The sequence below is a fragment of the Magnolia sinica genome, chromosome 8, assembly GCF_029962835.1.
Source record: "Magnolia sinica isolate HGM2019 chromosome 8, MsV1, whole genome shotgun sequence".
Taxonomy (NCBI): Eukaryota; Viridiplantae; Streptophyta; class Magnoliopsida; order Magnoliales; family Magnoliaceae; genus Magnolia; species Magnolia sinica.
The window spans coordinates 12,614,990-12,627,492 of NC_080580.1; the positions used below are offsets into that span (position 1 = coordinate 12,614,990).

General features: G+C 44.0%; 1 protein-coding gene across 1 annotated transcript in view; it reads right to left on the reverse strand.

Annotated features, from left to right (window-relative positions):
* The window catches only part of LOC131252902 (golgin candidate 6), a 47,694-nt gene extending 44,346 nt beyond the window's left edge, over positions 1-3,348 (reverse strand). Inside the window, exon 1 of the mRNA XM_058253668.1 lies at positions 2,972-3,348. Coding sequence (XP_058109651.1) covers positions 2,972-3,016 — 45 coding nt within the window. The 5' untranslated portion in view covers positions 3,017-3,348. The remainder of the gene's footprint in view (positions 1-2,971) is intronic.
* Between the last annotated feature and the right edge of the window lie 9,155 nt (positions 3,349-12,503).

The window sequence follows — 12,503 nt, forward strand, 5'->3', positions numbered from 1 at the left end:
GGTGGTCCCTGTAAAAAATCAATGATGGACATATCTCCCGATTGTTTCCTCTGTTAAGGCACCTCTGAATCACGAGTCAACCTAATTTTTTAGCCTTGGGCCTAATGTGCGATTATACAACTAATGGTCCGAGTGGATTTCACATACACATTAAGGTGGGCTTGGGTGTGCCTCCCATAAGTTTTTTCTTTTTTTAATATATGAAAGCTAGATCTCTTCAATCACTCGCGAGAAGGACGCCACCGCATGTACTAAAGCTAAATCTATGGAAGCAGATTGCGTGGTGTGCACGGACCCCAGTGGTGTGTTGACGTCAACAAGTTCTATGGATCCCACCATGATGTATGTGCTATATCCACACCATCCATCAATTTTGCGAGATCATCTTAGGGCATGGGGAAAAAAGAGGCAAATCCAAAGCTCAAGTGAACCACACCATCAAAAGTTGTGGGAATTGAACGCCTACCATTGAAAACTTCTTAGGGGCCACATAAGTTTTGGATCGAGCTGATATTTGTATTTTCCCTTCATCCATGTCTGTATGGCCTTATGAACGGGTTAGATGGCAAAGAAACATCAGAGTGAGCCCTAGGAAGGTTTAATAGTTGGAATCATTGTCCTCACTGCTTTTTACGGTATATTGTCCGCTTGAGATTTGGATCTATCTCATTTTTGGGCCCATGCCCTAACATGATATTGCAAAATGGATGGACGGTGTGGACATAACACATACATCATGGTCGAGCCCATAGAACTTGGTGATGTAAACACACCACTAAGGTTGGCGGTGTGTGGCAGACCATGCAATCCGCTTCCTAAATCTCTTCAAGTAGTAGTTGCGGGAAGGACGCCACTACCAATTTTTTACAGGGCCCACCGTGGTGTGTATGTGAAATCCACTCCAACCATTACTTGTGTAATCTGACATTAGACCCATGGCCAAAAAAAAAACCCCAAGCTAACCTATGATTCAGATGGGCACACCAAAGGAAACAATTGGGAGAGATGTCCAACGATGATTTTTTTATAGGGCCCACCATGAAGATTATTAGAGATCCACTCCACCCATTAGATCAACAAAAAATTTAGGCCAAGGGCACAAGAATCAGGACAATCCATGATTCAGGTGGGTCACACAAAGGGAAACAGTTTAGAGGGTGGGCATCAACGTGTACACTGTTTCCAATCGTATGGTCCACCTAAATCACAGACGAGGCTCGTTTTTTATGCCTTCGCCTAAAATTAGGTCATGCAACTAGTGATCGGATTGGATTTTCTGAAATGCAACACGTAGGGCCAACATAGCTACTGATTTTTTGGATCGTAATTTCCATATGCACTGGGGAAAGACGGAGCTTCCAGTTTTGTGAAAATCTCCCCATCAAGGATAATTTCAACTTTTCATCCTTCATCCATACAGTCAAAGGAACATTTTGGTAAATATGGAGAGTTAAAGCATGTTATAGGAATATCATATGCTCCCAGGAATTTTTGGGTAAAAACCCAAAAAAAAAAATAATAATAATAATAATTTTAAAAAAAATCTTACAATCAGTGTTCGAAATATTGGTATCGTTATAAGTTTCGCTCGACAGGGATGCGGAAATAATATCGATATCACTGATAATATCGCTAATAACCGGAAATGCAGGGAAACATGAGGAAAATGGTGAAATTTTTAGTGAAACTTTAAGAGATGCTAAAATACACAATTTGGATATTTAGGAATTAAATAAAAATTAAAAAAAATTTAAAAAAAATTGCAAAAAGAATATATGCACAATAAGTTTCCATTTAATGGGGACCTAAAAGCATGTGTCATCGTAAGAAACAGTCTAACCATCCCATCTAACCATCCATCCAAACATCCATCAATATTGCAAAATATCGACAACTCACGATATTTTGCCAAGAAATCATCAACAACTGGAAAGGAAATGAAAGATTATGGTCTCAATAATATCGAGATATTATCAATATTATTAGCGATAAATTGAACACTGAATACAAGAATATGCTTTTAATAAACAAATCTTTTTTGTAATATCTCTGTGTTGGCAATATTATTGAAATATCACTGATGCACTTGTCATATAAGCGTCACCTATAATTTACACAGTCGAAAATATTGCCGACATCGATACATCGGGGCTATAAGCAACACTTGGAATTTACACAATTGAAAATATTGGCGTTATCGACACATTGACGATACTTAACGATACATTGCTTATACCTGGAATTTTTTATACTACCAGTGCTATCAGTATTGCTACCAGTGTTATCGGTATCACCAAGCTCGAGATAACGATAATATCTGAGACATTTCGATAATATTTGAGATAATTTGAACACTGCTTACAATAGATATTGATTAAAAAAAGAACAAATTGAAATGTAAAAGGTGGCGTCCAAATGCTCAATTGCACTAAATTGCCACAATTCGATTCAATAAAGTAGAAGCGGTCCAAGCTGGGCTGGCCCCAGCTCCATTTATAAAGAAGCTCCCAAATCTGTTACAATCATCCCAGGTCCAACTTGAAACACATAAATTGCGATTAGGTGTTCGCTCATCGTCCTGAACTAAACTGGCACCATCCCTTCTTTGATCATTTCATTTACATACAAAACTAAAACTAAAACATTGCAATTCAATCCAATTGAGCATCCAAACACGCCCTAAACAGAACTTGGGGGCATGATTGCCCCGCCCTTAAGTGTAGAATTCACATGATATAAGAAGCACAACCATAGCTATACCAAAGCCCATGCGCAATTGTGTAAAAATATAAATCAGAGAACCGCAATCAAAGGTGAAAATATCAATAAAACCAGAACTTCTCATACGGGAAGAAACTGAACGACTCTGCGCCCTACGATCAAAACCCTAACAGCATCGAATGCGACAGAGAAGGCAGAAATTGGACAAAAACGCATTAGAAAGAAGACGATGAATCGTACAAGAGAATACCTGAGCGACAGCATTGAGATTTATACGGCCGAGTTTGAAATCCATCTAATTAGATGAAAACTCTCTCTTTGATCGAAAAGATGAGATTTTTCGATTGATGGAGAGTTTTTTTCTCTCTATCTCTCGTTTTCTTTTTCTCTTCGCAGTGATCTGAAAGCTTTTCTTTTGTTTCTGAATCGAGCGTGGCTGGTATCGATTTCGATGGGAAGAAGACTCTTCCAATTCCTCAGAGGCTGTTTCGTCTAAGGCTAAGCAGTTATTAATCGAATGGGCTTGTAATGATGAAATCCTGAAAGACAGCGATTTTCTTCTCCTAAGAGTTTAGCGGCGGCTGTATTTTTTTCGTTTTTTATTTTTTTCTTTTTTCTCTTGCGTCTGCTTCCTCGGCAGACCCTCTTTTCTCCCCTCTGTATCCCCTTTTCGGACGCGGATTGCGTCCTACCCCCGCCCGGACAGTAATCCGTCCGGGCAGGGCTCTGTGGGGCCCACCGAGATATAAGTATTTTATCTACGCCGTTCATCGCTTCTATCATACCGTTTTAAGTTATCAGCCCAAAAATGAGATAGGTCTACAGCTCCAGTGGACCACACCAAAGGAAGCTGCAGTGATAATGACACCCACCGTTGAAGCCTTTCTAAGGGCCTCTGTAATGTTTTTTTACCATCCAACTTATTAATAAGTTCACGTAGACGTAGATGAAGTGAAAACACAAACATAAACTTGATCCGAAACTTCTTCAGCTCTCATAAACTTTTTAATGGTGGACGTTGAATCCTCACTTGGTGGTCTATTGGAACCTTGGACCTGCCTTAGTTTTGGAATCATACCGTAAAATAAAATGATATGAGAAAAGAGATGAGCAGTGTGGATAAAACACTTACATCACAGTGGGCCCACAGAGGCCGGGTAGGACGCAATCCGTGTCCCCCTTTTCCTTCTTAATACAATCTCCTGGAAAAAATAAAAAAAGGCTTCGACTCGGACGCAATTTATGTAGCCCCACTATGATGTATGTGTTGTATCCAGACGGTTCATCCATTATGAGATATCATTTTAGCGCTAGCATTAGCTAAAGAATAAGGTAGATAAAATCTGTAACGGGGGTACAGTGGAGACAGTGATTTCGACGGTTGAAACTACCTAAAGCCCATCGTAATATTCATTTGAAATCCAATATTTACAAAAGTTAAAAAAGACATGAAAGAAGGAAAAAAGAAATATTAGCTTGATCTAAAACTTTTGTAACTTTTATAAGTTTTTAATGGTGAGTGTCATTGTCCCGTTGTTTTTTCGGATTCAAGTGGATGGAAGACTTGGTGACGTCATTTCAGTAGCGATATTAGCTGCTCAACCTGCACCTTCGACTGGAAACGGATTGGCTACTCCCCCTCCACTGACCAATGGCTAGTGGTTGGTGCTCTGTGGGACCCACCATGATGTGTGTGTTTCATCCATGTCCGCCCATCTATTTTTATAGATCATTTTATTAGATGAGACCAAAATTAGATATATCCCAATTTCAAGTGGACCACATTACAGAAACAATGTTGAATGAGCATAAACCATTAAAAACCTTTTTGAGGCATAAAAATTTTGGATCAAGATGATATCTGTTTTTCCCCCTTCATCTGGTCCTTTATGACCTATTCAACATATTGAATGTCAGATAAGCAGTACAGTGGGCTTTAGTGGGATTTTAAGTAGATATCCCATCACTATTGTTTTACTCTCGCATGTTGTACTTGAGATTTATATCCATCTAAGCTTTGGAATAAAGCCCTAAAATGATATTTAAAAGTGGACTAAAAAGAAATACATCATGGTGGCCCACAGAGCACCGGCCATCAGCCACGGGGCTGGTGGCAGTGGGAGTAGCCAATCCGTTTACCCTTGGACTCGGCGGATTTCCTGGCAAAAAGACTTTCGCAGAGAAGATCCTGCGCTGGGAACCGGGGTAGCGCCCACTGTCATGTTTGTCAGAAACTCTACCCGTCCATCCGTTTTTTGAGTTAAATTCAGAATATGAAGCCAAAAATGATCCGTTTCCAGAGCTCAAGTGGGCCAAAAGCGTGATAATAGAACGTCCACAGTTGAAATATTCGTGGGCCACAGAAGTTTTGAGTCATGCTAATATTTTGTGATTTCAATTCATCCTAGTAGGAATGAAGTTATTAACCGTATGGATGGCTTGTAAACATTATTGTTGAACCCAGGTAGATTTTAATGGTAGAAATTTTCCTAACCACATTTTCCTTTAGTATGGCCCACTTGAGCTTTGGATACGGTTCATTTTTGGCATCATATCCTGAAATGAACTCAAAAAACGGATGGAAAGGAAGGATTTTTCTCAAACATCACATTGGGTCCACCTGGGTTCCCAGCGCAGGAACTTCCTGAAAGGCTTTCGCAGGAAATCCGCGTCCGGGTTCTCGTTCGGTTCGCAAGTAACAGGGGGATTCGCGCGAAGATGAAGGAAGATATGTACGTTACTTAAATATAAACACGAGGGAGTGACGTGTGTTCATGGCAATGGGCTGGGCATGTTCCGGGCTGGCCCGACACTTTGGACCCAAGGTTCGAATCTGAAAAATCGATTCGGCCAGCCAACTGGAAATTGATGAAATCCCTAGTTCACACTTGAATTTCCTAATCTAATCCGTTGATCAAGTGGGCCGTACATGCACAAAGAAATGGATGATTGAGATGAATGAAACCAACCATCTCCATTCAAGATGGATAGGTTGCCAAACTAGGGACCCGAATGGTATATTGCAGGATGTAAAATAGATAAATATACAGTGGACTCGGATTGCCTAATGTAGAACAAAGCACCTCGTGGTTGTTAATGTGTATACGTGACAAAACTCTGTGGGCCCCACTTGATGTATGTGTTTTATCCACACCATCCATTCATTTTTTCAGACCAAAAAATACGGTAGATCCAAAGCCTAAGTGGAGCACACCGTAGGAAACATTGGAGATTGAATGCCTACCTTTGAAAACTTATTAGGGTTAGAGAAGTTTTGGATTAAGTTGATATTTGTATTTTCCTTTTTGTCCATCTCTGGGTGACCTTATAAATAGGTTGGATGGCAAATAAATATCAAGGTGGGCCTTAGGAAGGTTCTAATAGTAGGTATCATTGCTAGGGATGTCAATGACCGGGCTCCAGCTGCAAATTTAGAATTTAAAATAGAGCTAGCCCAAAAGCTGGCCTGAAACCGTTCAAAACCTAGGCCTAGACTAACCCTAGGCCCGGCCCATTGACAGCCTCATTGTCCCCATGGCTTCTTATGGTGTGGCCTCTTGAGCTTTGGATCTGCCTTACTCTTTGGCTCATGCCAAAAATTATCTGGCAAAATTAATATACGATGGGGATAAAACACATACATTAGGTGGGGCCACAGAAGTTTGCCACTTGTACATAGTACGGAGGTCGGTGCTGCTGTGTTCTGCACTAACTAAGCCGTGTACATAAAGTCATGCCAAGCCGGGCTTGGACAAATTCAGCTGAACAGCTCAATCCCAGGCCCAACTTAAACAATTGATTGGATCATGCATATAAGGCCCGAGCCTAGAAACACTACCAAGCTGGTAGGTCCAAGCCCAACCCAAAGCTCGTTCATAAAGCCAACGAGTTACTAGTTTCATTGCCCGATCACTAGGCAGTACAGGTGCACACAGCTCGGTTCGGTTCGGTTCGGTTCGGTTCTGGGTGAAACCAGAACCGAACCATTTCTTACGGTACCAGGAAAATTGGTATCGGAATCGGATCATTTGCACCCTAGAACCAAGTTAGAGCCGGACCATAAAAACTGGTTCGGTTCTACAATTCTAGGCTTTTTATAATCAAGTCCAATTACATATTTTTTTTATAATTCAGTTCATGTCCATTCATGTTGTGATCTATTTGATGAATGATATAGATATTGTGTAAGATATAGAAAAAGACATTTAGAGAAATAATTCAAGGACGCATTGTAAATCATAAATCATGAGTCAAATAGACAACTAAAATACATTGTAAACTCATAAAATAGCTTAAGGACAAGTCAAATTAAGCATAATAATCACAATCCAATTCCAGGTTAGGTTCTACGGTCCGATTCCAAGTTTGGTTCCAAGTTCGGTTTTACAGTCCAATTTGGTTCTACATAACCCCAAATTGAGAACCGAACTGAGCCAACCGGTTCTTTGATTTTTGGAACCGAAACCTGAACCAGTATACTTCAAAACCAGACCAAACCGTGCAGTTTAGCCGATTCTGGTCTAGTTTACTAGTTCTAAGGGTGCCATGTGCACCCCCTACTAGGGTAGGTGTACAAACAAATTGGAATTGGGCCCAATAATCATTGAACCATGGTAATGGTAAAGCGAATGAATCAACCCCAAGCATTGCTCAAATTCAACATTTCTAATGTCACTGATGTGGAGTACAAGTATGGGTGAAACATCTATGCTGCTTTTACAGCTTAACTCACATTCACTGCCACATCACTAACCGGTTATTACTAGCAATTCCTCCTGTTGGGGACAAAAGATACGGAGTTCGGAGACTCGGACTCTATGCCTCGGATCGCCAAAGGATGTGTCAGATCCGAGGCATGGTTTACTGAACCGAGACAGAAGTTGAGTCGGCTCGGACTACGCGTCAGCAATCCGGGCATGCATCGGGCCGATCTTCTTATCGGATCAGCCAGCGCAAGATAAGGCCTCATCCCGAATATCTCGGGACAAGATCCCCGACCCCGAAGCTCACGGGATCGGACGAAGACTGGAGATAGGCACGATCCTATCTCCGCGATACCAGGAGAGAATCCCGCGCATGATATCAGGAGGAGAATCCTCGCACGATTGAATGCGCCAGCAGCTATAAAAGAGGAACCTCCATCGTCTTGGGAGGTAAGGCAAAAATTCTATCTCAAAACCCCTCAATACGCTTAGACCCAGAATTCAGGCCTGACTTTGGCATCGGAGGGTCCCCTGCTTAAGCCAGGGTCTCCTTTGTCCTCTTTTTGTGCAGGTATACGAAGGTCTAAGAGGGCGAACCAGATATTCGCATCAACAGCTTGGCGCCGTCTGTGGGAATCGTACAAAGAAGCCATCTCATACTTCCATATTGAGTTCCATGGTGATGACTAGAAGGACGGTCCCAGAAGAAGATTTGAATGAGATTACGATTACAGGGCCGGCGGGTCCAGTCGCGGTCCCCGCAGCCCAGAACCCACCTAACAACCGCCAACGAGGAGCGACCAGAACCAGCAACAATCAGCGGGGTCGCGACGATGGGCGGTTGGACAAGGAGGTTCAAGAAATTCGGTCTGATATGAACATGATGAAGCAGATGCTGGAACGAATGTATCAGTAGCAAATGCAGCCACTCCCGCATCCTCAAGGGGAGACAACGCACGTACCGACTGCGGCGGTTGATCCTCAACCTTCCGCGCCGCAGTCTTTGCGGCCGAGCCAACCCCAAGGCGAGTCAGAACCATCTCTAGCACAGTCGGCCAACGCTTCCCTGCCCCCGACCGATCTTCGACACGAGATAGAGCGAAGAAGGCGCAACCGCCCTTCCATGGAAGGCACGGCCGAGAGCAGTGAACCTTGGAAAGCCGATATTCAAAATTTTAAAAGAGAAGTGCGGGAAGAAATGGCGAAAGAGATGGCAGACATAAAGCATGGCCGGAATATGTACTCGGCCAGATCTGAAGCAAAGGCGTACCCCTTTGTGGACTCGGTAATGAAGGCTCGGTTGCCCGAGAGGTTTCGCTTACCTCAAATCACTCCTTTCACCGGCAAGACCGACCCGACGGAGCACATCGAATGCTTCAGAACCTATATGGAGCTCCACGATGCCTCGGATGCAGTAATGTGTCGGGCCTTTTCTCTTACATTGACCGATGTAGCTCGACTGTGGTTCAAACAGTTGAAACCAAAGTCCATCAGCTCATTGTTGAGCTGAGCGACGACTTCCTCACAAACTTCATCGGCAGAAAAAAGAAATTGAAGCCCCCTGCACATCTGAACAACGTAGTTCAAAAGCAGGGAGAGCTATTGAAAGATTATATCAAGCGTTTCAATTTCGAATCCCTTCAGGTTCGAAAACATTTAGAAGAAACGGCTCTCAATGCGCTCATGCAAGGAGTTAGAGATAAGTCATTCCTGGCATCTCTAGACAAAACTCCGCCTGATACTCTGGCAGAATTTATGGCACGGTCAGATAAGTATGCAAACGCCGAAGAAACGCGATTTCTGCGTGAAACCAAAACTTTGGTCAAAGAGTCGGCCAAAAAGGAAGCCGACTCGGCCGAAGGAAGGAAACGCAAGGATGATCAAGCGCATGATGAGCGAAGGTCAGGCAAACGGCCAGATCGAAGATTTTTCATATATACCCCCCTGAACAAGACTCAGGAACAGGTATTGATGGAAATCAAAAGCGAAGGCTTTGTCAACTGGCCCAGTAAGCTCAGGAGTAATCCTAACCGGCGGGACAAGGATAAATACTGCCATTATCACCGTGATCACGGGCATAACACAAGTGATTGCCGACACCTAAAGGAAGAGATCGAACGACTCATAAGGGACGGCCGACTCAAAGAGCATGTGGTTAAAGCCGGGGTAGCTGAGGGACGTCCGACCGAGAGTCAGCCTATGGAAGAAATCCGGACAATTATCGGCGGCCCGCGAGGTGGAGGCGACTCAAACAATGCTCGAAGGAATCACGCGAGGAAGCTCAGTCAGCCTGAGTCCGAGCTTATGATTATCGATCGGCCACCAAAGGAGAAGAAAAGGGAAAGATATTACATCTCGTTTACAGAGGAAGATGCCCGAGGTATATATCATTCCCACGATGACGCACTGATTGTCACCCTGACTATCGCTAACCGAAAAGTGTTCCGGATACTCGTCGATACGGGGTCATCCGCAGACGTGTTATTTACACAGGTGTTCGACAAAATGGGGATCGAACGATCCATGCTACGCCCAGTTCAGACCCCGTTGATCGGTTTTTTCGGAGGGCAGGTACTGCCCGAAGGGATTGTCTCGTTACCACTCACTGCTTGTAGTGCCCCACATCAGACGACGATGATGGTTGAATTCTTGGTCGTTGATCAACCCTCAGTATACAACGCAATACTCGGCCGACCTTCATTGAGTCTCCTCCAGGCCGTAGTATCCACATACCATCTTTCACTGAAATTCCCGACTGAGTCGGGAGTAGGAATTGTCAAAGGAGACCAACAAGATGCGAGGCGTTGTTACATGATAGCTGTAAAGGGAACCGCCGACAAAAGTCCGATCAACATATCAATGATCGAATCATTGGACCCCCGGGGCGAGAATCATGAACGAGGGCAACCGGCCGAAGATCTTATCTCAGTCCCCTTGGTCGAAACAGACGGATCCAAGACGGTACGAATTGGCTCGTCCTTATAGTCCCCCTTGAAAGAGAAGCTGATAGCCCTGCTCCGTAGGTACGCCGACGTATTTGGCTGGTGTCATGAAGATATGCCCGGGATCGACCCCTCTGTGATGACTCACCGACTTAACATCGATCCATCGTATCGACCGATCCGACAGAAGCGACGACCGCTCGGCCCTGAACGATACGCCATCATTGAAGAAGAAGTCAATAAACTCCTCTAGGCTAATTTCATAGAAGAAATACACTATCCAGAATGGGTCGCGAATGTCGTGCTTGTAAAGAAATCCAACGGGAAGTGACGAGTCTGTATTGACTATACTGACTTAAATAAAGCCTGCCCGAAGGATAGCTTTCCGCTTCGGAGGATAGACCAGCTGGTAGATAGTACCGCCGGACATGAGCTCCTTAGCTTCATGGATGCTTATTCAGGGTATAATCAAATTGCAATGCATAAAACAGATAAATCAAAAACTACCTTTGTCACCGACAAAGGCCTTTATTGTTATCGAGTGATGCCATTTGGTCTGAAGAATGCCGGCGCGACTTATCAAAAATTAGTTAACAAAATCTTTGCTCGGCTTATTGGCCGAACCATGGAAGTATACATTGACGACATGCTCGTCAAAAGTATACACGCGGCAGATCATGTGAACGATTTGGAAGAAATATTTCTCATCCTACAGAAGTTTCGGATGAAGCTGAATCCGAGTAAATGTGCTTTTGGGGTAAGCTCTAGGAAATTTCTCGGTTTCTTGGTTAGTCAGCGAGGAATAGAGGCAAACCCTGAGAAGATAAAAGCTTTGATTGATATGGAATCCCCTAAAACCATTAAGGACATCCAAAGGTTGACTCGACGAGTCGCAGCACTTAATCGGTTCCTGTCCAGAACCACGGATAAATGTCTCCCTTTCTTCAAACAGTTGAAAGGAAGACAAACAATGGGTTGGACGGAAGAATGTGAAGCGGCATTCCAACAATTAAAATCATGTCTCGGTTCTCCACCTCTCTTATCAAAACCCGAATCAGGGGAGTCCCTGCTCCTTTACCTAGCAGTATCCGAGACAGCGGTTAGTTCGGCTTTGATAAGAGAATCCGAAGGAAAGCAACTGCCGGTCTATTACGTCAGCAAAGCATTATTGCCAGCAGAAACGAGGTACCCAAGCTTGGAAAAAGTGGCCTTAGCTTTAATAACTTCCTCTCGCTGACTCAGGCCGTATTTCCACGCCCATACCATCATCGTGATGACCAATCTTCCGCTTCGCCAGGTATTGCAGAAACCAGAAGCTTCCGGCCGACTCACGAAGTGGGCTATCGAACTGAGTGAGTTTGACATTCAATACAGACCGAAGGCAGCAATCAAAGGGCAAGCCATAACTGATTTTATTGCCGAGGGTACGCCACCAACCGAACTCCCGGTCAACGATATGCCAACGGATGTTGCAGTTCCAGCAACGACCACTCCCCCGACCCTTACCTGCACTATTCCCTGGAGACTGTTTGTCGACGGTTCTTCCAACTCGAAGGCAAGTGGGGCCGGGGTTGTGCTGGAGACCCCCGATCATACCTATATACAGTATGCCTTACGACTTGGATTCCAAGCATCGAACAATACAGCAGAATATGAAGCATTGTTACTCGGCCTCCGACTCGCTGCTAGCATGGAAGTCACGCACCTAAATATTTTCAGCGATTCTCAGTTGGTTGTTAATCAAGTTACCGGTGTATACCAGACACGGAAAGAACAGTTAAGAGCATACATGAAGAAAGCGAAAGAACTTATCAATGGATTTCAACTCTGTCATGTCACTCGGATCCCTCGAACAGAAAACGGCAAAGCCGATTTATTAGCAAAGCTCGCCTCCGCCGATGTAGATGTATACCCAGGTCCGTCCCTGTCGAATACGTCGATGAGCCGAGTATAAAGGAACCAATTAGCGAGGCCATCAATACAATCGACTCAGAACCATCCTGGACCGATCCGATCCGCCAATACCTTGACAAGGGAAAGCTGCCTGAAGATCGTGCCGAGGCTCGACGAGTTAAGATCCGGGCCTCCCGTTACATCATACTCAACGGAACCCTTTATAAGAAAGGGTACTACGCCC